Source organism: Babylonia areolata, chromosome 10 (genome assembly GCF_041734735.1).
Source record: "Babylonia areolata isolate BAREFJ2019XMU chromosome 10, ASM4173473v1, whole genome shotgun sequence".
Lineage (NCBI taxonomy): Eukaryota > Metazoa > Mollusca > Gastropoda > Neogastropoda > Buccinidae > Babylonia > Babylonia areolata.
This window is the reverse complement of record NC_134885.1, coordinates 15764968-15791279: the sequence shown is the minus strand read 5'-3', so window position 1 is coordinate 15791279 and position 26312 is coordinate 15764968. Positions and strand designations below refer to the sequence as shown.

The following is a 26312-nucleotide window of genomic DNA, read 5'->3' as shown; positions in this document are numbered from 1 at the left end:
ATGTTTCCCTGACTGGTTAACATTAGAAAATAAATCATTACGTCATGCAGTCTTTTCCAATATAATTATCACTAACTGAAATATAAAAAAAAAATATTTGAATGAGTTTCAGTCATGCTTTCTTTCTTTTTTTTCTTTTTTCTTTTTTTCTTAACTTTCAGAGGACTCACGGAGGTTTGTGATCTTCGGAGATTTCGATTTCTGAAAAAGATCTGGTTGAATGGAAATAAGGTATGTCACACAGAAAGGCAGTGTGTGTGTTTCCCTTCTATGTGTCTTTCATTTTTATTACATTTTAATGCATTTACTTATAGGAAATTTTCTTCCTAAAATTACGTTTAAATAACCTACTTACCATGACCCACTAGTGCAGACTCCGGCAGGGGTCTGACATTCCTGTCCTGTCCAAACTACTATCTGCCCATGCGGAGAAAACGAAAGTAGCTATGGCCGATAACCTCCCCAAACAGGTTACCTCCCCTGTGTATCCCTGACTAGCACCCACTTTTTACGGCAAATCACCACAACCAGCGCAGTGTGCAGGGAGAACAGAAAGCGGGGAGGAACGGGAGGGTCTTAAATGTGGGTCACGGTAAGTATGTTATTTAAATGTAATTTTAGGAAAAAAATTTCCTTTTAATTACACATACTTAACCGTGACCCACTAGTGCAGAATGGCACAACAAGGTGGAGGGCTCGTCTGTTCTATTGTCAGTGCACTGTGATGGCCTGTTGTGTGACCACCGCAGAGGCAATGCCTCTTGAGCCATCATCCCTAAAGCGATAGACGTCCCTCAAGTAGAAATCAGTGAAGGTAGCCGGGTTTTTCCAGCAAGCAGCCTCCATGTCTTGTAGCCATGCTGAGTGGGCAAAGGCAAGGGAAGAGGACCATGCTCTGAGTTTGTGAGCTCTGGCTGAGGAAGCATGCACTAAGGGGTCTGAGTTTGAGTGGGTGAGCTGGCGACACCACTCGCCAGGGGCAATGGGGCTCAGAGATAGGGTGTACTGTGTCACCTAAGGATATCGGTGCGGGCAAAGAAGACTGAGGCCCACAGTTGTATTGTGGGAGAGGCTGTGGACCACAGCAATGTGAATCGGGTCAGTGTGATGAATCCACACTTTATTGAGAGCCCTTCCAATCAAAGGAAGGGAAGGGAACATGTACCCTATAGGGTTGTCTCACTTGAGCGTGGTTGAGTGTCATTGCAAGGAGGTGCACATGTGGCTTGATCTGATGATTCCACATCAGTTGTGGGCTGATAGTGGAAATGATATATGTGTTTGAAGGAAACTGGCATGAGACAGAGGTAGCCCACCATGTTGGGCTTGCCTTAGGTGTGACAGCCAGATCTGTAGAGCTCCTCTGTGCGAGCTGACAGGCAATGGGCGCTCCCCCCGCCGCTTTTTTGTCGCTGCCAAAAAACAGCACTGGCATGTTGCCTATGCATAGAATGGCAGACATTTGGCAACAAGAGACTTGAGGTCCCTGGTGTCTCTGGGACATGGCTGTGTAATTGCCCAGGCAGGTACCATCACGAAGGGGCAGACAGAAGGCTTGTTGGCTTCTCTACCTGAGTGTGGCATGTTGGAGCAACCTGCAGAAAGTTGTTGGCAGTCAATGGCTGGGTTGGATCAGGCTGTGGGAGTGCACTTCATGTGCCTCCAGGTCACTGAGTCTCATTCTGTGGTGGAATTCCTAATGGAAGAGGGTTTCCATGGGGAAAACTTTTGCTAAAGGTTCTTTAGTGAGAATGGGGACCGGATCCATAACAGGCCTCTGGCTGTGTGTGGTGCGCACTAAGTCTGGGATGGAGTGGGGCAGGGGCAGGGAGAAAAGTGGCTCTAGATGTGTTGTACTGGCCATTTACATCAAATCATTGATCTGACATGTGTTTACAGTTTGGCCAACATCAAAGTGAGAGCTGTATTATCAGTGGTTTCTTAATTGCAAAGGGAAATCATTTGCAGCTTCGTCTTTCATGAAGTCTCTCACACTGGAAGTCAAATTCATTGGGACTTAGTGCTGTAGCCATTGGAATGAGGAAGTTGAATCTTGTGGCGAAGAGATCCACATGTGGTTTGTGCCAATGGTCCCAGATTGGTTGAAGTGTCGAGTGTGACAGGGTCCACTCCGTTTGGAGAACGGTGTGGGATCTGCTGAGGTAATCTGCGAGAATGTTCAGCTTGCCAGCTGTTTGTTTAGATAACACACTACATGGTGTTGTCCATGCACAGCATGATTGACCTGTGTGAGACGTGGGTGAGGAAGTGCTGGAGGGCCAGGAAGACTGCCTCCAGCTCCAGCTTGTTGATGTGCCACGACTGCTGTTGTGGGGTCCAAGTCCCCGACGCTGTGTGGTTCTCCATGTGGGCACCCCAGCCCATGTTGAAAGCATCTGTCTACAGATGCATCCGGTTCTGCATCCGGTGTTGGGTTCGAGATCCGAACCCTGGCCTTGAGCCATTGCATGTCCATCCAGGCGCTGGGTTGACTGTGAGAATCATGTGCCCAGAGGTATACGGGTGTCCCATGTCTGTGAAGACTGGGACCACCTGTCCTGGAAGTGTCGCTGAAATGGAGAAGTGTACCCCATGCCGAGCGTGGGGCCTGATGGTCTACTGCCCCGTGGGTAGTCTTTAGGCCTGATAAAACTTGGAAGGCAATGGGTGACATCCATTAATGGAAGGGCCAGCTGGGATGTATATCCCGTGTGAAACTGAACACGACAACATTAGTACGAAGCTAGCATTGTTCTAGGCAGTCTTTAGGCCTGAAAAACTAGGAAGGAGAAGACCAACATCCCATCCCATTAATGGCATGGCCAGCTAGGAAGTACAGGCCATATGTGACATATCACATCCATAGTAGTGTGAAGCTGGGCTTGTGCTAGGCAGTTTTTAGGCCTGATAAAGCTTGAGAGGCGAAGACCAACATCCATCAATGGCAGGGCCAGCTAGGATGTTGTGCCCTTGAGAAGCTGTTGACGCAACCATTGTGGTGCAAAGCCAGGGTTGTTGTAGGTAAATGAGTTGGGTTGCCTTGTCAGGGCATGTGGCATGATGGCGCCGTAATCCAGTGTTATGGACGTCGTGGATGAGGAGGTGGCACGTCCGTCAGCTTGCCGTGGGATGTGCATCCCCCTGTAGCTGAACGGCAGTCCAACCTCGTGAATAGCTCCTGCGAGAGGACCACCTTTCAGCTGTTGTGTGTTGACGTATAAAGGGATAGACAAGATCGGCCCAGGCACTGCCGAATGGCAGGATCGAGTTATCAAGAGGCACTCCGACGTGGAAGTGCCAATATTAGTCTGGGTAACAGCAGAGTTAGGCGGTGGGGCAGAAGAAACCAGCACTGTCAAAGTTCAATGGGCCGTGCACATACCTGCTCTGTGGGCAAGGGGCGGTGCAGGCGCAAGGTGTGGCACCGGGAAGCAGAGTGGTGCATAATTGCTGCAGCAAGTTAGCAATGAGTTGCTGGTTGTTTGGTTGAGCAGCTTGCTGAGACACCATTAGTGGATGGGAAACAGCAGCAACCGGCGGTGTGGCAGATGGGATCATCACCGCATAGCTTGTTGGGACCGTGCACGCATCTGCACTGTAGGCGCCGGTGCAAGGGAAATAACTGCAGCGGTCACCAGCAAGGGTGCCGAAGCAGGAGTTGCCTCCCTTGGATCGGGCACTCCGGACAAGTGGGAGGGTGCATGCGTATGGGCGAGCATGTTCCCTAGTGGTCCACCTTCCTCCCTACATATGGGGAGGGCATCCCTACACGCCTCGGTCACCATTGGATCCGAGACGGTCGAGGCATGCCACATGGAGGGTCGCGTGATCCGATGTCACGGCCGCCACCACGGACGCATCGCACATAGGGCCCAGTTTAGCGTGCAGATCCAAAGCAAGCATTGGTGTTGTTTCCCCAAAGGGATTGTGGCACCTTCCATTGGTGCAACTGTGGGTATGGGTAAAGAGATAGAGGAGGTCAACTCATGCATTGCCAACTGGCAGGGCCGAGAAAACGCGGATCACGTCGAGTCTGTTCGCAAATCGATAAAAATGGCATTAAAGGCAGCACTGACCTGAATGTGGGGCAACAAACCTCTACAAGTCACCGGAGAAGGTGTAGGAGGTGGTGGAGGTATGGAGTTGACCGGAGGGGGCAGAGGAAGTGGAGGAGATGGCGGGTTGGCGATGTTGAGAGGGCCAGGAGTAGAGGGCCCAGAGTGTCAGCGAACCTATTGCGATCGCGCCTTTATTTTAGCCCGATCGCCCAATCAAGCTATATAATTATGTGACCTGGTTGAAGACATAATTTGACAAAAAACAAGAACAGCAGAGAATCAACAGACAGACAGAAAATATTAAAAAAAACTTAGCCGTATGAAGAGCACAGGAACAGGAGTCAAGATGGCTGCCGGAAAAAGAGGGCGCTAGTCAGGGATACACAGGGGAGGTAACCTACTTAGGGAGGTTATCGGCCATAGCTACTTTCGTTTTCTCCGCATAGGCAGATAGTAGTTTGCACAGGACAGGAATGTCAGACCCCTGACAGAGTCTGCACTAGTGGGTCACAGTTAAGTATGTGTAATTAAACTGTTTATTTTGCTTATTTTTTCTTTTTAGTTTACTGTTTTATGTAAACACGGTGGGCTCTTATGGCCTGACCAGCACACTAGATTAATGCTTCGGTTGGGCATCTTCCCTGGATATGTTAGCATGTACAGATCAGTCTGCATGCTTGGACATCTCTTTGAAACTGAAAGAGGCAGAGAGAGGGAGGGAGGGAGAGCACAGGGGAGTGTGTGCGTGTGTGTGTTGCATGCATGCTAGTGTGTGTGTGTGTTTGTGTGTGTGTGTGTATGTGTGCATGTATGTGTGTGTATGTTAGTGTGTGTGCGTGTGTGTGTGTGTGTGTGTGTGTGTACATATGTCAGGAGAGCTCTGTGTGTGTGTGTTGGTGTGTATGTGTATTCAGTCCTTCTTTCCCGTCTTCATTTTACATTTGGTATCAACGGCACTGTTCTAAACTGGTTCAAATCATATCTCACTGATCGATTCCAGTCTGTCATTGTTGATCATTTCCAATCTGAACCCGTTAAAATTGAACATGGAGTCCCACAGGGATCTGTTTTAGGCCCAGTGCTCTTCACACTGTACACTGCTCCTCTCGCTGAAATTATCAACCACCGTAATGTCAGTCATCATTCTTATGCTGATGACACTCAACTCCAGAAGAGTGATACCCCTGAAAAATTGTCATCACTCTTCCAGTGATCATAGGAACTAAACAAAAACTGTCTTCCATCACAAGTGACACAATCAAACTTGGCAGTACATCCATCCCTCTTTCCAGTTCAGTCAGGAACTTCGGTGTTGTCTGCTACAACACACTGTCCATGCAAAAAATTATCAGTCAGACATGTCAATCCTGCTACTGTCCACTGACGCAACATCTAGACTTGTCATTTCTCTCATTCTCTCTCTACTGTAACCCTCTATTGTCTGGTTTGCCTGCTTCATCTATTCAGTCCCTTCAGTACATACAAGACTCATCCTCAGAAAGAAAAGATCTGAGCACATCACTCCTCTTTTGCAAAATCTCCACTGGCTCCCTGTCTCACACAGAATAAAGTACAAGATCAGCACTCTATGTTATAAATGTATTCAAAAATCTGCCCCTTCCTGTCTCTGTGGCAGCCTTCACCTCTACACTCCATCTCGCTCTCTACGATCGGCTTCAGATCCACTCTGTTTATGCATTCCCAGATTCAAACACTCGACTGTTGGCTGCTGTTCTTTCTCTGTCTCTGGTCCTTGTAATTGGAATGAACTTCCTCTTTCACTTCGTCAGGTCTCCACACTCAGCTCTTTCAAGTCTGGCCATAAAACCCACCTCTTCCCAAAATAGCCTCCCTTCCCTGCCTCTCCCTTGTCTTCAGTTTTTTTCCAGTTATAGAGTTTTGCATTTGAATGACTGGTGCGAAAGCGCTTTGATTTGTCTCTGCACAAGATTGAGCACTATATAAATTTAATAATTATTATTATTATTCTTATGTGCATGTGTGTATGTGTGCGTCATGGGAGCTGCAATATGTGCATGTGTGTGTGTGTGTGTGTGTGTGTGTGTGTGTGTTGGAGGTGGTTGTGCATGTGTGTGTGTGTCTGTGTTGTGGGTATTGTGAGTGATGGAATAATGGAATATCGGATGAGACGATAAACCAAGGTCCCGTGTGCAGCATGCACTTAGCGCACGTAAAAGAACCCACAGCAACAAAAGGATTGTTCCTGGCAAAATTCTGTAGAAAAGTCCACTTCAATAGGAAAAACAAATGAAACTGCATGCAGGAAAAAATACAAAAAAATGGGTGGCGCTCTCAGTGTAGCGACGCACTCTTCCTGGGGAGAGTAACCCGAATTTCACACAGAGAAATCTGTTGTGACAAAAAGAGAAATACAATACAATATCTGTGAGTGCGTGTATGTGTGTGTGTGCATGTGCGTGTGTCGAAGTCGAAGTTGAAGTCGAAATATTTTAATTGTAAGACCACAGATCCATAACAATGGAGTTCACAAGGACAAACAGAATTAATACAGGGAAATGAATATTAGGACAATCATTGAACTACATGGGCATCGATAGCGATTCTAGAGCATTTGCTTGTAATGAAAATGCCTTGAATACAAATTTGCATATACTGCCACTCAATCTCTCACTCGCACAAGATAACAACATGGTCATCTTAAAAGCACTTGGATGATTGTGAAATTTAGCAGGAGTGAACTGGGAATGTGGAGAACAGTACTTAGGGCAGACCAAAAGAAAATGCATTTCGGTTTCCAGAGTGTCATCACAAATAGGACAATTCCTGCTTTGCCCATCATAATTGGACTGCAAAATAGTGTGAGTGCAAGTTGGACATTCCAATTTTAAACCACAAAAAAGGCCGATATTTATACATTTCACATTGTTCATATAAGGTTCAAGTGACAGGGACTGATTGTAAATTGATTACACATCATAAAAAGCATGAGACTGGAGAGCTGAATGCCAGTCTTGAGCAAAGCAATCAACCAGACGATGCTTAAATTTAGTCATATACATTTTTGACATTACCAACTGACTGAGCCTCCAAAACAACACCAAATCCAAATTTATACAAAACATTTCTCACAGAGCAAGCCCAAGTACAATAATTATGACTGCAAGGTAACATCATATTATAAGCTTCCTTGGGGAAACGGTCATTATCCATAAAGACAACACAAAGCCAAATTTTAATGCACTTGGAGTACATGGTCACATACAGGGGATAGCGACCAAGTTCACTGTAAATCAAGTGTGTGTGTGTGTGTGTGTGTTTATGTGTGGTTAATGTTGGAGATGGGGAATGTTGATGTTTGTGTACGTATGTGTGTGGGTAATGTGGGAGATGGAAATGTAGATGTGAGTGAGTGTGTGTTTGTGTGATTTGTGTGTGTGTGTTTGTGTGTGTGTTAATGTGTTGGGGCTCATGTGCTTTTATGTGTACTGTTGAGTCAGTGCACAATTGTGCTTTCATATCTGTCAGACTGCATATTTGTTGCATTATCTGTTGTGTATATGCGTGTGTGTCTGTGTGTGTGTAAATTTGTGTGTTTGTGTGTGTGCACGCATGTGCATGTGTGGGTTTATTAAATTTTTATTTATTCGTTTATTTATTTATTAGATTTCATCATGTCTGTTATTCTTATTATTCATGTCATCATTCTGTATTTTATTTCATTTATTTGTCCGAATGCATCCTTGAGAAACTGAACTAGACAGCAAGTGTGTGTGTGTGTGGTGTGTGTGTGTGTGTGTGTGTGTGTGTGTGAGTGTGTGTGCCAGGAAGAGAGAGAAACAACAGCTGTGATTTAGAAAAGTGTCTTTGTCTTTGGTTCTTTGTATAACTCTCTGATCTGTTTGTATATTTGAATGCTAATTTGTTTTCAAGTGAGATCTGTAACTGATCAAACATTACGAATGGAATCATAAATGCTTTACTTGTGGATATTGTAGTGGCTACAAACAGTGCTAGTAAGGAAAGATGAATTGTAACACTGAAATTTAGTCTTTCTGTACAAGTTTAAGATGGGTCATTTCTGTTCAGCTGGACCAGTGTTTTATGCATGCATTTTCTTGTCAACAGCTGCGTCAGGTTTTTTGCTTTCCCTTGAACTTCCGAATATGTGAACTGCACCTGAACAACAACGAGCTAATTGACATCTCAGGCTCCCTTGGTCACCTGACCTGTCTCCAGCTGTGTATGCTGCACAACAATCAGCTCACCAAGCTGGACAAGGTCACCACGGAGTTCAGGAAAATGCAGAATCTACACACTCTCAGTAAGTACAAAGTCACCACAGAGTTCAGGAAAATGCAGAATCTGCACACTCTCAGTAAATACAAAGTCACCACAGAGTTCAGGAAAATGCAGAATCTACACACTCTTAGTAAGTGCAAAGTCACCACATAGTTCAGGAAAATGCAGAATCTACACACTCTCAGTAAGTACAAAGTCACCACAGAGTTCAGGAAAATGCAGAATCTACACACTCTCAGTAAGTACAAAGTCACCACAGAGTTCAGGAAAATGCAGAATCTACACACTCTCAGTAAGTAGAAAGTCACCACAGAGTTCAGGAAAATGCAGAATCTACACACTCTCAGTAAGTAGAAAGTCACCACAGAGTTCAGGAAAATGCAGAATCTACACACTCTCAGTAAGTAGAAAGTCACCACAGAGTTCAGGAAAATGCAGAATCTACACACTCTCAGTAAGTAGAAAGTCCCCACAGAGTTCAGGAAAATGCAGAATCTACACACTCTCAGTAAGTAGAAAGTCCCCACAGAGTTCAGGAAAATGCAGAATCTACACTTGCATAGATGGAAGCAATGTGATGTCAGATATGTTCAGTAATGTTTGTCTTACAAACTTTTATGCAGTTAGGAGAGAGTTGATGTGCTTCCCCTGTTATGCTTATGTTTCTAAGTGTCATACTATTTTAGGTTTAGGGTCTTCAGATATATGCAAATCCAGTGTGCTTGGATGCCCTACATACACTGCCATTGCACACTGCCTGTAAGTGTGACATTGCACACTGTCTGTAAGTGTGACGGAATCACCTGCTTTCCAGAGTACAAAAGATGGAAGATAGTGTTTTCAGCACCATAATTTATGTGTATTATCGTATTATGATACAAATGAGCTGTGATAATTTATCCCTTTCCAATTTCACTCCTTTTTCTAACCCAAATTATGTGTGTGCATGCATCTGTGTGTATGTACATGTGGTTGCATGTCTATATGTTTTAGTCTGTGTGTGTGTGTGTGTGTGTGCACTGATCTAAAACTAGTAATCAGTGGTGGGTGGGTGTGTGTGTGTCTGTGTGTGTAAATAAAATATTTTTTAAAGTATATGACAATAAGTTTATTCAGTGTGAGTATTTGTATGTAACACAAGTAAGCATAACCTTACAGTCTAAAAATGAACTGCTCAAAAATAAATTTATAAAACAAAAACCCCCCAAAAAACCAAAATTTTTTGCCCTAAAAAATGAGTATCATAATTTACCAAATTGCTCACCACCAAAGAAAAGAACCATTAAAATCAAACAAACAAAAAAAGATGTAAGCCATTTCGGAAAAAAGCTAGAAAGAGTTTGGAACTGAAACGTTCCGATGTTTTCAGTTCATGTGTATTGTGTATAAATCAGTTCACGGTCAGAATTCACAAAGACATTGGGAAAATCCACAACTGCATTTGCTCCAACAAATTTACTGACAAAAAAAACCCAACAACTAATGACAAATTTGGTACAGGTTTTATGGTTGAAACAGAGTTTAATTTAAAGTTTCCAATCATAAAATCCAGAGGGTGTTGTCCATTACCTCTTCTATGACAACTGATTCCTACCTCACCTTTTATACAGCTTTTGATATATTGTTTTTAACTTAAAACCCCAAACGCTAAAAAAGAAAAAAGAAGTAAACTATTGCAGCAGGAATCCAGGTAAGAGGTGCAGTATTTTGACTCTAACTTATGCCCCTTAGCAATTTCTCTCAGAAAGATCCTTTTGGGTTGGGTTTTCTTTAATCATTAGTTTGCTTTTAAGTATAGATTTTGGTGCAACTTTTCACTGCAATTATGTAGTAAACACTTGCAGAAACAATGTAATTTTTTTCGTTCCAGTAAAAGGAGCTGAAATGTAAAACATTTTAGAAATCTGGATTATTTTAAAACAGTTATCATTTAAGCAACCAGATTATGAGATCATTGTTTATTGTTTTCTTCTTATTGTACTCAGCCTGTATTGATAGTAGTTCTTTTTATATATTTATCTTATTATTTATTTATTTATTTACTTATTTCTTTTTATTTTATTTTATTATATATATTTTTTTGTGTGTGTTTTTCTCAAGGCCTGACTAAACGCGTTGGGTTACGCTGCTGGTCAGGCATCTGCTTGGCTGATGTGGTGTAGCGTATATGGATTTGTCCGAACACAGTGACGCCTCTTTGAGCTACTGAAACTGAAACTGTATTGATGTGCTGACTTGGAATTACTACAGTGTTTACATTTGCATCTCCATGTGTCTGAATTAAAGCATTCTCTATAAAAGGAACAAAACAAAAACAAAAAATAATAATAATGCATCAAGTTATAGTCTGGTTTCAAACAAACCCAGCAGACTTCAGTTCTCCTTGTGGTGATGGGGGAATATATAAAAAAAAATTCTGTCATTGTGCTTTCAATTTCCAATTTGATCTGCACCTCATCGACAAAGTACTTTCAGGTCAGTCCTTCTTCTTCCTCGTTCGCCTCCCGTTAGATAAGCAGCCTGGTGTCCTCGAAGGCTGCCGTCTGCCGCAGCTCCTCCAGGGTGCCGTGCAGTTTGACTTCCACTGCTGTCGGTGTTGGCCAGTACTTCCTCCTGGATGCTGCATGTGTCCTACAGTTTTGAAGGATGTGGTCGGTTGTCATTGGTCCCTCACCACAAGGGCACTGTCTACTCTGTCCAATGCCAAATTTTGTGAGCATGTGGTGGAGCAGGCGGTTGTATCCAGTCCTCAGGCGGAAGATCTTGACCTGTTCCCATTGTTCCAGCAAATGGTATCTGTCTTCTGGGTTATATTTGGGGTGCTGGAGGCGCCACTTTATTCCTTGCTGTGCCTTGATGATTGTCTTGATTTCATCATATGACACCAGTTTCTTGGCCTGCTCCTTCTGTGCACCATCTTTTGCCAGAATGTCCACTTTATCATTGCCTCTGGTGCCACAGTGTGCTGGTACCCATTGCATCACCACTTTCTCCACTCTGGCACTCAGGGCAACAAGGGCTGAAGTGAGATGGTTCTGTTCTTGGCAGCGTGAGTTCTTGAGGGCTTGGAGTACGGAGAGAGCGTCTGAGAACACCACCACCTGCCCTGTTGTTCTTGTGGAGTTCTGCGAGACTGTTGTGGCTGCCTCACAGAGGGCTTCTCACTCAGCTCGGAAGTTGGAGTATTTTCCTGTTGGGATTGCAATTTCTTCATCTCCGTCTTTGTATCGGAGGAAGATTCCAGCTCCACCGTCCCTTGTTGCTTCTGTGGCAGAGCCATCTGTAAAGACATGGGTCCAGTCTTCCTGGGGGTACTGGTTGCAGATGTACTCCATGGCCAGGGCCTTCCTTTGGGTGTCTGACTGTGTTCCTCTCTTCTCCATCCGGGAATGCTGGTGACGACTGTTGGGAACACCCACCTCTTCCAAGATGGGTGGGTGACATTTGCCGGGATAGGCTTTGCTTCGTGTTCCATCAAGACTGGGGTTTGTCTTTCAAGGTATCTTGACTGGTGGATGAAGCTGCCTCTTTTCAGCCGGCTCTTGGTGGGTCTGCTCATTCTGTTGTTCATTGGATGGTTTTCAAGGTGTTTGAATTTTGCTGCTTGGATGAGGATCTTTGTGTCGCTTCTGCCCTCCAATGACTGTAGCCCAGTGGTCTCCTCCATCTTCATGATTGGGGTGGATCTCATGGCGCCAGTTATGACACACTGAGCTTGGTTCTGTATCTTGTTGAGATAGTCGAGGTTAGACTTTGCAGCTGATGCCCATGCTGATATCCCGTACTCAACTACAGGTCGGACTCTCCCCGTATAGAGTCTCTTTAGGATACGTTCATCAGCCCCCCAGTCCGTCCCTGCAAGTTTCTTCATGATTGCCAGTCTCAGCTTGGCCCTGCTACAGCATCTGGCGATCTGCTGTTTCCAGGTGAGCCTGCGGTCAAAGGTCACTCCCAGGTAGGTAGGTGTGGGTTCCTCTGCAAGCCTTTGGTTGCTCAGTGTCAGTTTCACCTCTTGCTTCCTGCTGGATAGGCTGAAGACTGAAGTCCTGAAGATCAGCATTTTAATTGTTCTTTGTTGCTGTTGTTCACAACTGTTCTTGTTATTATTACTGAAGACCTACCATTGCAAATCAAGTAACCAAGTAACATACACATGTGGAGCATGTGCATGGCCTACATACAAAAATCTATGGCAACAAAAGGGTTGTCCCTGGCAAAATTCTACAGGAAAAATCTGCTTACTTACAAAAACAAATACACTTGCATGCAGGGAAAAAGGTGGTGCTGCACTGTTGCCGCATGCTGTCCCTGGGAAGAGCAGCTTCATGTGTGTGTATTTGGTTGATTTTGTATTTTTGTGTGTATGTAAAAGATATTGTGTCACAAGGCCCCTATGACTCACAAAAAAGGTTCAAAGGTTCAAAATCATTTTTAATCCGAGAAACCCTATTTGGGTACATGGAAACACAAGAGAAAAACAGGCCCACATCGTAGAGGCATGCCATCGCACGAAGAAGAAGAGAGAGAAAATAAGAAAATAAAAAAAGGGGGGGGAGGGGGAGGAGGGCACACACAGTGGAGCCCTAGGAAAAGAAAACCTGCAGGGCCCACATGCACAAACGCAAATAAACAATCATCAATTCAATATAAGGAGTAAAAAATAAAAAAATTAAAAAAAGGAAATATATTACTTAAGCATTTAGTACTGTTAGCTTGACATAAGAAAAAAGAATAAGAACATCAGAATTATCGCACAGATTCAATAATAATTTTCAAAAATTTTGCCAGCTTCAACAACATTTTTTCTTTGGAGTATTAAACAGTGTACTGAATTTCAGTGTGTTCGGATGTTTACAGTAAAATGGTTTTAAGAATACTTTTCTAGTGTCTGAAAAGAACAAGCATTTAAAGACATAATGGAATTCGTCTCCCAATTCTGACGGGCGCAATAGCCGAGTGGTTAAAGCGTTGGACTGTCAGTCTGAGGGTCCCGGGTTCGAATCACGGTGACGGCGCCTGGTGGGTAAAGGGTGGAGATTTTTACGATCTCCCAGGTCAACATATGTCTTCAGTTTAACGTCTTTCCACTTGAAGTGATATTAGTATCAACATATGTGCAGACCTGCTAGTGCCTGAACCCCCTTCGTGTGTATATGCAAGCAGAAGATCAAATACGCACGTTAAAGATCCTGTAATCCATGTCAGCGTTCAGTGGGTTATGGAAACAAGAACATACCCAGCATGCACACCCCCGAAAACGGAGTATGGCTGCCTACATGGCGGGGTAAAAACAGTCATACATGTAAAAGCCCACTCGTGTGCATACGATGAACGCAGAAGAAGAAGTCTCCCAATTCACCTGAATTACATTTTCTACAAACCCTATCATTTCTGTCAGTACATAAGAATCTTCCTTCCTGGATGGGTAAATTGTGATTGAGAGTTCTAAACTTCATAACTATAGTTCTGTAAATATCTGGGAGAATTGTAATATAGTTTTCAAAGTGAAAATTTTCTTTGTATATTCTGTAGTTATAATACAATTCATTTTTATTTATTTTTGCACTCCAGGTCTGCATAAATTGGTCTCTCAACCTTTGCTTTATTATAGACTTAAATTTATTGTATGAAGGATGCATGTCACAGTGTTCAGTCCAGAGTCCACTCAATCCTCATTAAGTAGACTTTTGGTTTTCATTAAATAATTAGATTTGTAAATGTCTCTTTCTGTTAACTGAAATATAAAATCTATATATCACACTAGAGAGCTTATTTTTGTTTTCTTGGTCTGTCAGATTGTACCAAAAATTAAGTAGTCTGCATTTTGCTGTAAGTTTAAGAGGATACTGTCCAAGTTCACCTAAGACCATATGTGTAGGAGTAGCCTTCCGTAATTTCAGAATCATCTTATAAAATTTAATCTGGAGCTTGTTGGCTAGCTCACACATTTGAGAGCACCAAATCTCCGAGCCATATAATAGAATTGGTACAACAGTTTGCTCAAATAATTCTAATTGAACATCAATGGGTAACATTAATTTACGACATTTCTTTGATAAACAAAACATGGCCCTTGCAGCGTGTTCATACAAGTCTTTCTGTGCTGGCTTGAAACTGTTATTATAATTGAATTTCATGCCAAGATACCGAAAATCCATGCTATCTCAAGATTTTCACCGTTAAATTTAAATGTTGGCAGTTTACAGACATTTCCTCTACAACTTTAGTTTTTGAAGCATTTACCTTTAATTTCTATAATCTACAATAATCTGACAAAGCGTCTAATGCTTTTTGCAGATGTGTGGGTGGTTAGGCTAATATAACAGTGTCATCTGCATAAAGCAATATAAACATCTTATATAATATGTCAATCTGTCTGTCATCAAAATCAGTACACATGGTGCTCTTGTCTCGGACACTATTCAAACCACTCATTCTTTGTGATAAAAATTCGTTCATATCATTAAGGTATACAGCAAACAACAGAGGAGATAAATTTTCACCTTGCCTCACCCCACTCTTATAACTGAAGAAATCTGAATAGTTATTTTTTTCCAATGCACACATGACTTTGCCTTCTTGTAAATATCCTGAATAACGTTCAAAATCCTACCACTCACACCATGATTTATTAACTTTTGCCATAGGAGAGCATGATCAACAAGATCAAATGCTTTTTCATAATCTATAAACACACAGTATAACCATTTCTTTTTCATCAAGAATATATCTTTCAATGAATGAAGTGTAAATATATGGTCAAAAACGGAATAGACCGACCTGAATCCTACCTGCTCTGCCCCAACAGAATCGAATTCTTTAAACATGCTATTAATTCTGTTACTAAGAACACCTGAGAACACTTTACCATAACAACTCAAGATTGATATGCCTCTATAATTATTGGGGTCTGATGCACTACTTTTGTTTTTGTACAACGACTTAATAACACCAACCGCCCAGTCAGAGGGGACTTTTCCTGATATCAAAACAAGACTGAAAACATTTGTTAAAAGTTTTCTCATTGTTAGATCAGTTGATTTCAGGAGTTCAGTTGTAACACCATCTAACCCACAAGCTTTATTGTTTTTCAGTCTTTTTAACACTTCAGAAACTTCTTTTTCCAAAAATGGTCTGTTTAAGAGAGTATTGGTTTGATTTCCTGTAGGAACAAAATTGTTTTGAGTCTTCAGTATATAAGCTTTGAAAGTGATTCATGAAGGATTCGCATGTTATCTTTACATACATATCACGTTTCTCCTGTACAGACCCATTTAACAACTTCCAAAACAATTTCGGATCACTACCCTTCAGACTACGGATCTTCTTGTTTAGATTTGATTGAAATTTCCTGAATGAAATTCACAACTGCTTCTTGTAAACTTTACTTGCAACCCTCAGTTTTCCATTATTTGTATTTTTACTGCTTTTCATTAAAAAAATTCCTTTCTTTTACTCTCGCACTCTTTGTCAAACCACGGAAAGTTATCGTTTTTACTGTCGTGATTTTTACGCTTCTTTTTTACTCACTTGTGTAAACAAAGTGAGTCTATGTTTTAACCCGGTGTTCGGTTGTCTGTGTGTGTGTGTCTGTGTCTGTGTCTGTGTGTCCGTGGTAAACTTTAACATTGACATTTTCTCTGCAACTACTTTGTCAGTTGACACCAAATTTGGCATAAAAATAGGAAAAATTCAGTTCTTTCCAGTCATCTTGTTTAAAACAATATTGCACCTCTGGGATGGGCACAAAAAAATAAAGAATGAAGCCTAATTATATGCAAACTGCATTTACTGTTATATTTATATTTTTTGTATTCTCTAAACTTGGCACTTTGATCTGATATTCTGACCCAACAACTAGAGCAGTCATTTTTTTCATTTTTTGTTCAAACAGGAACTTCTTTTGCTAAGCATGGAAGTTTTATTTATTTTGCAAACGTTTTGGTGCAGATAGTAAAAAAGGGAAATTACTCTGTAATTAATGCTAGGGGAGTTAATTTGCTTTAAACTGATCTTTCTCATCTTAAACATTACATTTTGAAATTATACTCAATACATAAAAAGCTTGGATTTTTTAAAAGTGTATCACAAGTGAGTCTTGAAGGCCTTGCCTCTCTTGTTAGTTTTTTTTGTATAGACCTAAATCATTTGCAGCATTCCTTATCAGTTATATTCAAGCAAACATCATCAATGTCATCCTGAGAGAAAGATAAGTCACTTACCAACATCCATTCAATAACAACATTTACATTTTCTATTTCCCTATCATCTAGTTTACTAACATATTTCTCTGCACTGTCTTTAAACCACTTCGGACATGGAATCGCATCAATTTTATGACTAGGACTTTCTGTACCTTCGCTTACAGGTTTGGTCACCGTTTCCACATTATGGACTGCAGTGAAGACAACAGATATTGGACAATGCACATCAGAATAGAAATCACTGAATTCTAACACTTGAAAATCAGAAACACTATCGAACAAATCAAGAGAAGCAATGACGTAGTCAACAACACTTACATCTTTGCACGTGCACCTCATGGAACAGTTGCGCTGACCAACTCAGCCATTAATAATATGTAGAAGGATGAGGTGGTAAAGAGGTTGTCATGTCATGCACCCATGTAGACTCGTACCACACTCACGTCCAGTTCTCAGTAAAATCATGGAATTCTGTGAAGTTCTTCCACAGACAATCATATCAACATATAATTAAAATTAAAACCATAATCAAGATGTCTCTTGATTAGCAGGGGGTTGGTAGCTATATGTTTTCCTAAATAACAAAATAATATTCAATGTATGGGCTTTGTGAACACAACCCCATAATAAGCCCTTAGAACAACAGCAATAAACAAACACACACAAAAATACTAACACACCTCAGGACCAAGATGTTCCCACAGGTACTCATGCCCGCTGCCTGTCAGCCTCACACACACATTCTGCCGGTGAACCTAAGTCACCCAGTCTCTCCCCTTCCACAAAGCACCTGCTTGCTCTGTGATGTTGTCTCTCCAGTGGTTGGGGCCAAAGTGACTCAGAGCTCTAAGAAGATGCCCAAGGTACTATTTTCATCCTTCCTCAACACACTGTAGTACCCTCAGATTTAGTCCCAACAACGCTATTATTTACAAAATAATAAACATAAAATTTTCTGAAACTCTAACCAAAAGCAAAAAAATAAAAAATTCTTACCAACTAGGCCAAGTTTGGTTGGTATACAAGAATAAAGAAAGATATTCCTACACTTCTAATGGCGGGAAAATTAACAAAGGACGCTTACAACCCCTCATTAATTAGTTCTAGACATTCCCAGACATTATTCAACTTGGGTCCCCAATAGCTCTGAGGTATGAGCCAAGTGGTCGAAGGGAGATAACCTAGCCCATCCACTCAGCTCAACACAGTCGGTAACAAATATTCCTGCTGCATATGAAAGGCCAATTTATTGTCCTCTCACAAATACATGCCCCTACCATCTTACATAAATTTAATAATGCGTGGCCCATGTTATTGGTTCCAGTACCTGATGAAAATCTAACAGGTAATGTAACGGATGGACTCTCATCACTCATAAAATATTCACCATTAGTTAAATCATCACTTTCAAGCAATGCATCCGTAGTATAATCTGGTAGCGTAGCAGTCCTTGCATTAAAGTCACCAAGCAGACAGAAGTGATCAGTATTCAAGAGGGTCAACGAGTTTTCAAGGCTAAGCATGGGGTCTCTGTCGTAATACCTGGACTTTTCAGGAGGGATGTATACACAACCAAATAAAACAGAATGACCAAGCATATGTTTATATAATTTGAAAATTGAGACATTCGGACTTAGCTCATAATCAACAAAAGCGTAGTAGCTCTTCAATGAAGGATTTATAACATCTGCTTTGTCAGAGGATTCTAACACTTTAATAGATTCAACAAGACACTCCTTGATCAGCAGCAGAATTCCTCCGGATTTCCTAGTGTATTTTCCTCTGTTTTTGTAAAACGCAATATATCCTAGCAAATCAATGACATCTTGATCATCCAGTTTACTTTCAGATATTGCAACAATGTCATAATTCTTTAGTAGTAAATGAAATTCTGGAATAATCAATTTACTTTTTATCCCACATACATGAAGTGCTACACAAGACAAAGTTCTTTTGTAAGAAATAGATGAGTTATTTACATTACCATCGTCCTTTCTGTCAGCATCGTCTATATCATTTAACTATGTCCTTACTAATCTTGTTGACAGTTTCATTGTTGTTACTAGTTCCAATACCTGTAGTCAATTGGATATCATTCATAGAATTTATATGAACTTCTCCTTCTTCTTTTCCAGGGTTGACTCTGTGCTGTATGGATATTATATCCGAAATATCAACAGATCCAGTAGCATTCTTTTCATGACCATTTACTGTGGAACTATTGGCTCCTGTGACACTGTTCCACTGATTGTAGACCAAGGAATTCATGTCTCAACCCTACTTTCAGTTCTTGTGCACCAAAACCAGTTTGTCTTATTTTAAGTTATTACAAAGGGTCTGCCAGTGTTGCCAGTGACCTTCAAACCTCAAGATATGGCCTTCAACATGCAAGTGTGCTGACAGAAACAGCAGAGTGAGGAACTAATATTTTGAACCCTACTTTCACTGTTTCTGTTCAATCTGTTTTGCATGTGCTATTTTGATTTGTTGATCTTTGTACAATTTAACCAGTGTATAATGTTTAGAACAAACTGTCGTGGTATTGATGATGGTCAGGAGAAAATGATAATCTCTGATGTAAGGAGAACAAAACGACCAGTTTTTATCGGTTTACACTTTAAACATGCTTCAGTAAATCACTTTACAACATGCACACTGACAACAGTCTTTTCAGAAACAAAACGTTATTATTTTTCTGACTGAACCATCTTTCAGCCGTCTCCACTTAGAAATTAATTGGTCTGGAGTTATGAGATTGCTTCCTTTCAGTTGGGATGAAGTGGGTTAAAGATGAATTGAGTGTTATTCACGTGTGGAAAATGTAGATATTTCCATGTAGCTTTGTGTGAAGGTCAAGGCCACAGAACTAGAAAGGCGTTTTTATTGCTTGACTTTTGTTCTTTCTTTTTTTTCTCTTTTTTTCAGATTTGTTTGACAATCCCATTGCTCAGGAGCCAGAATATCGACTGTTTGTGGTATATAGCTGTCCTTCTGTACAGCTACTGGACAGGCATGGTAAGGACACACACACACACACACACACACACACACACACACACACACACACACACACACACACACACACACACACACACACAAACTGCTTCAGATCTGGAATTCAATGTTTTAATGTGGTTTTAGCAGTCAAGATGCATAATCTTTTTTTTTTCCTGATAAAATTTTGCTTCGCTGGTGTCCAGTGCACATCAGTAAATCAATGTATTTAGACAATGATGGTCTTTGTGTTTTGCATTATTAGAAGTGACCAAGAAGGAGAGAGACATGGCAGGTCGTATCTATGACCAAAGTCAGGAGAAGATTAGAGAAAGAGTGGCATTTGGTCGGCGCAGTCAGGGCCCTCCATCGCTGTACTACCCGGCCACTCCACAGGATTCAGTGCCAGCACCTGCAGGTGAGACACCGCACCTCACACACTCTTTCTCTTTTCTCATCTGGATATGATAATAATATAAAGGCTTGAAGATCTCAGCTGTAGTGGATGATGTTATGAAATGCGTGAAATATCTCATCTGTAATCGATGATGTTATTTATCATTTAGATGTAAGAAAGGTGGTTAATTGCATTAGATTATCAAAAGGCCATTGATCAGTCTCTAAGACATTTATGTCAGAAACCTTGGGTACGTTTGGTTTTAGGTAAGAACTTAAAAGATGGGTAAGTGTGATTAAATCAGACATCTTCCCTCTGGATTGACGGCTTGCTAACATATCAAAAACCCCATTGGTTTTGTAGGTGAAACAATTTTTGTCAAAAAGAAAGTAATCTGAAGTGAAACCTTTAGGCACACGGAAATTAATGAAGTGTTGTTTTACAGCCAGTTAGACAAATAAACATCTTGAAAATATTTTTGTAAGAATAAAACTGGGTCATTATGGTCCACAATATAAAGTGAAGGTGCACTGTCTGTTGTATTGGATGAATGACAATACAGTGCTCCTTGTGTGAATACTACTGCAATGTATCTACAAGCGTGTGTTGCTCTGTGCTTTTATACCGTTGTGATTTCTCCTTCTTCATTTGTGGGCTGCAAATATGAGTGGGCTACCTCACCATTTAGGCAGCCATACTCCATTTTCAGAGGTGCTTTCTATCCATACTCCTTCTTTATGCTTGGATGCTGATTCTAGAGTGCTGACAATTTCCAGAAGAAACAAAAAATCCCATGGTCAGTGCTCTTTGTCCTATCCTGGCTCAGTGGTGTGGAACAAACTGTCCACCTCAATCCATCATGTGGATTCTCCAATTCAGTTTGAAAAGTCTCTCAAAATACACTTCTTCTGTTCTCCCAATCAGCTTATTACATACATTGACTATTGTGTTTCTTGGGCTTCTGCTGGTTGTGCGCGCGTGTGTGTGTGTATGTGTGTGCGCGCGCGCGCATGTGCATGTGTGTGTGTGTGTGTGTTTGTGTGCAAGCATGTGTACGTGCCTGTGTGTGCAGAAGTTGGGGCTTCGTTTGTAATCCCTGAGCTTAACATTAAAAAAGAGATTCCACTTAACTAAAGGTTGTTCAACTTTTACTGCTGAATTGTTCGCCTTTTTTTTTTTTTTTTTTTTTTTTTTTTAGTGATATGCCTCTTATACCTCCAAATATTCTAATATTATCTGATTTATAATCAGCATTGATGGCTTTACATAATCAGTCTTCATCTTAATGAGCAGATGTTATATACGAAATTTGTATTTGATCCACCAGTTAATTATGCGAGGTACCAACATTTCACTGTTGTGAGTTCCTGGACATTCCAGTATTCGTGGCAACAAAATGGCCAATCTTTGTGCCATAGAAGCTGCATCAAACAATTCAGTTTCAATCAATGACAATATTTCTGTTTCTGTGTCTGAAGCCAGTACTATTCTCTCAAAATCTATTTGGAGTTTCAGAGGGAAACAGTTCTTAGAAAAATTTTAATTCAAATAAAAAGCATTGGTGAGATCTCTCTCTTCAGTAAAGAAAGGTGTCTTTCACCCCAGTAAAGGAAATGGTTGGTCTCTGACAAAAGCCACAGTTGACTTTATCAAAAGCCATCCAGTTGGCTGGTTTTTCTAATTTGTTTCGTCTTTTAGTTGTTGTTTTTTTTGTTTTGTTTGTTTGTTTGTTGTTGTTGTTTTGTTGTTGTTTTTCTAATGTATGCTGCAGAGTTATCCCTCTAATTTATTCATTCCAAATTAGTGTTTCATTTTGGGTGATAGCATTAGATTTACTTGTAGAGCGAAATTCTCATTATTTTGATTAGTGGAACTGTTGGACTGTAACATGTAATATGTCATCTTGATTACATTATGAAACCTTAGTTTAATGATTGCATACTGTCAGTGTGCAGTGAAGGCATCCTTTTTTTGTGTGTTGGTATGTTAGTGCAAGTGTGTGTGTAGAGGGAGTGGGGGGTATGTAGATGAGAGAGAGAGACAGAGAGAGTGTGTGTGTTTGAGAGACACAGAGAGAGAGTGTGCGTGTTTGAGAGAGAGACACAGAGAGAGAGAGAGAGTTTGTGCACATTGGTGTGAATACTTAAATGTCTTTGGAGTGGGGGAAAGAGAATAGAATGTGACTATACAGGTGTACTTTGGGAAGGGGATGAGGTGGGGGAATCTGAATGGGCGTAAATGTGCATGCATGGATGTATGCCGGGGGGGGGGGGGGGGGGGGGGGGGGGGGGGGTACACGTTTGTGAGTATGTTTGTGTGTGTTTTTAGATAATGATATGTTTTTTTAAGATAATGATGTTGTTGATATTTGGTAAATTGATTTGTTAAATATGTTTCATTTTTGAATTGTATTCATATCATTGGCTTTTCGAATTTGATTTTCTTTGTGTTGCTCAGTTGATATTAATTCAAATGATTGTTAAAATGTCAATGCAACAAAAAGTTGATCTGACAATAAATGGTTTCAGTCAGTGTGTGTGTGTGTGTAGATGTGTTTCTTTGTTTGTTTATGTATGCACAATTTGTTCGTGTGTGATGTTATTGATGGATGTATGTTTATGTCTTATAAGTTTTTTTGTTTTTACACCATGAGCTCTGTCTGGGAGGTGTGAGTGTCAGTCTGTATTACTATTATTAGTATTATTATTATCATTGTTATTATTATTATTATTATTAAACTGGAAGCAGACAGGAGAGGGAAAGGGAGAAATGAAAGGACATGGGGAAGCTATGAGAATCTTTAAGCTGTATGATTAACTTCATGCAAACTAAAAGTAACAATGTATTGTACATTTGTCTTTTCCTAAAGTCTGCTTTGTCTAAATGTCCTTGATGTTTGTGTTTCTGTTGTCCTGTGCAGATGGGAAAGTGTTTGGCGACAACTACTTGAGAAACATGTGAGTACTTTGTGTTTGCACTTCATCCACAGACAATATACTTGCACACTTATATATGTAACTCTTGATTTATTTCTACAGAATTATATTTGTTTGTCTCCTGTCTTCCTTAGTTTTAAACATTTTATGGAGTAGAAAATGATAAAGGTTGCTGGATCAGTTTCAGCAGAAAGGAATAATATGATAAGGGGGAAAAAAACCATAACAGAAAATATATGTGATGGGGTGGTAAAGTGGTGTTAGAGAAGGTGAAGACATGTAGAAGGTGTTTGCAGAAGAGAGCTGCAGCCAGGCAAGGTAGATTAATGCACATTCTAAATTCCACAGCAACTATATCGATTTATAGAAAACGAAGGTATTTTATATGTTTCAACTGAGTAGATTTCGAAGATCGCGCCAAAACTCATTCACATAAATATTAGTTTAAAAAAGTTATAGGCTTTCTGGCCAAATGATATCATTACATTTGAGAAGTATGATCGTTCTGAAGTCCCATAACATAAAACTATAATCTCATCTATAAGGAAGTGTTTATAATTTAACAAATTGATAAAAATCATCATACGGTTCCCTGTAAAGGGAGATAACTTGTGACCGATTTACAACTTCCTTAGTGACCTTCGGCAAGTCACAAAAGTCATCTGCTAAGCTGGCCCAACAAAGATTGTAGCCAACCCGGCTACATATAAGTACTGCTAGAATGGAATCATATGGAGCACTTGTCCCACAAGAGCCCTGAGCATTCATACTTACATCATGATAAACACATTGCAAAGCAAGGATACATTTTTCAACAGTATTGGACTGACAAAGATTTTAAACACAACAAGCGCAGAGTGGCAAAACTCAGTATGGTCATGTCTCTTCTCTCCATAAACAACACAGATATTCTGCCCCTCCACCAAATTATCCACACACACATATGTAACATGATCATATTTTGATCTGCTCCTTGATTTTCTATTTCATTGTACCATATTCTTCTTTTATTGCAAGTGCTTGATATTTAGTTTTTCAAAACAATTATCACAGCTTAGGTATTGTGTTGATTATCCTGTCAAAACTGAAACTGAAACTGAAAACATATTTATTTCTTTTGCAGTGATTGTTTGATTTTCAGTTTTACTTTCTCTTTATCTGAATCAAGTACCGGTATATTATGAAAATGAAATCAAAACAAACAAGAAATCATTGCTGACATTACATTATACATACAGTTCTGAACAACTTTAGTGACATTTTTTTGGGCTTTTTTTTTTGTTTTGTTTTTGTTTGGGGTTTGTTTTTGTTTTTGTTTTTTTTGGGGGGGGGTTTGGTGCTTAATTTTGTTTTGTTTTGTGGTGTTTTAATGTAAGTGAAACAAAATATTTTAACAATTACTTCTCCAAAGATAAATATGAACGACCCTAATTTCCAGCAATTTACCAATTCACTTCAACCGCTGAATTTGACTTTCATTAAAAGACAGACATGGATTTGTTGATAGCTGCTTAGAATTATGAATATTTTTCAGATTTTTCCCATTGGAGATCACTATGCAGAGTTGTTGTTGTTGTTTTTTTTTGGGGGGGTGGGGGGGGGGGGGGGTTATAACAGTTTAAAGACTTATTTGAAAAGAAATTGAAAAAATGCAAAATGTTATATTCACAATACACAAATACACAAACTTTATTGTCTATACTTTGGTACAGAGATTTTATTTTTGTAGAAGTCAGACACTGTGCTCGCCAACAGGCTCCAACAGTCGCACCCACATACAAATATATTGATTTTTTATAATCAGATTGAAAAGAAATACACTATTATGCTTATACTTCTCATAACACCTGTCAAAATGAATCATCATATAAACTAATTAATTGCAAAATAACTTTAGAACATGACATCCAATCATTGTATTGGTTTGTTTCTTACCTCAGTCCAACATTTGAGGATCAGGAAGACGCTGTCAACTCCAGGCGACTGAAAAAGTCGCTGACTGTGTACTCCAGCTTTGACTGGAGCAAAGTACCCAGAATCGAACAGCGGCGAACATCAGAGCAAACATTTGGAAACCCGGAAATCATCACTCGAGTGTACCGTTAGTCTCCATCGACATCATGTACTGCTTGCTGTATGGTGGATGAGGTGCAAGGATTGGATTTCATTGGGGGTGGGTGGGTGGGAGGGAAGCTGTTATAGTCCCTACATACATGCATCCTTGCATTTATTAACAGTCATACTTTTTCATCATTGTTTGCTGTCAGCGAATTTCTCACAAAGCTCTTAGGTATTTGGCATTTCAGCTTCTGACATTTTTCTCTTTTTTTGTGATCTCATTGTTACAAACTTCACACAGAGCTTTGGGGTATTGGAACAGCAGTACAGATTAGCTAATGATGCCCACTTCTTTGCTATGTGTAAGGAAGCTGCATTTATGAAGAGATTGATCAACAAAGTTGCAGTAAGCTTTCAGAATGGAATGTTTGTGCACAATTTGTTATTTGATTTTATCATGGAATTAATGTTATACGTGTAACTAGAGTTTCTGTTTTGTTTGTTTTTTTTCTTTTTGATAGTTTCAAACACAATGTAAGTATTTTGTAATTGTGGGGGGTTGGGGGGGGGGGGTTCATGCAACAGGAAAATCACAGTAATTCATATTGCTTTGTGCATGTTTTTAGATTACATTTTAGTTTCTTTTGCATAAAACATCATTTTTGTGGTTTTGTCATTCCCAGCTTTGCCTTCCCATGTAGGTTTTCCCAATATATGGGTTAGATGGGGTTTCTTCCCAGCAGAATTTCTTATTTGAAATAGGTCAGTGTTTTTTTTTAACTGTTTAATGCACATTTTATTTTACTCGTTCTGCTACTCTGCACAAGACAGGAAAAAGTGGATTCGTATTTATTGTTTATGTTTTTTTGTGGATACTGTTTTGGCACCTAATATTACAGGATTTTGTTGTTTTGATGAATTGCTGATCAGCATTGCACACATTTCTGTTCTTCAGTAACTTGTGGCAGTTGTATGATTTACAGTGCAACAGTGCACAGCAGCTTGTATAGTGGAGGTGCCATGGCAGAATAAATTGGATGTTAAGACTTCTGATACAAGGCACCATATTGGTATGGTGTTGTGTCCTTTAGAAAAGCACTTTGCACAGGTTTTCCTCACTCCATACAGGTGTAAATGAATACCTGACTTTAGCTGGGGAAACAATGGCAGGAGAGTGCTAGGCCCCACCTTCCTACACCAAACCTAAGACACAGTAGATATGAAGTGATCTCCCTGATGGATGTAAAAGGCTATGGGACCTTTCAAATTACATTAATCTTGTATTTATCAGGTTTGGGAATAATGGTATTTATAGGTCAGTGGAGTAGACCACACAAGATAGGCAGTCAAGCTGTGACAAGGGCGGTGATGTATGCATGTTCCA

At 40.4% G+C, this 26312-nt stretch overlaps 1 protein-coding gene across 3 annotated transcripts in view; it reads left to right on the top strand.

Annotated features, from left to right (window-relative positions):
* LOC143286825 (leucine-rich repeat-containing protein 72-like) overlaps positions 1–25020 on the top strand; it is an 82301-nt gene extending 57281 nt beyond the window's left edge. For 2 of the 3 annotated variants that reach the window (XM_076594636.1, XM_076594637.1), the window contains 6 exons: positions 162–231; positions 8166–8361; positions 19469–19558; positions 19803–19955; positions 22855–22891; positions 24811–25020. In XM_076594636.1, coding sequence (XP_076450751.1) covers positions 162–231; positions 8166–8361; positions 19469–19558; positions 19803–19955; positions 22855–22891; positions 24811–24976 — 712 coding nt within the window. In that variant the 3' untranslated portion in view covers positions 24977–25020. Of the gene's footprint in view, positions 1–161; positions 232–8165; positions 8362–19468; positions 19559–19802; positions 19956–22854; positions 22892–24810 lie in introns of those variants that run through there. The other variant, XM_076594635.1, reaches the window with a different exon arrangement.
* The last annotated feature ends 1292 nt before the right edge of the window (positions 25021–26312 follow it).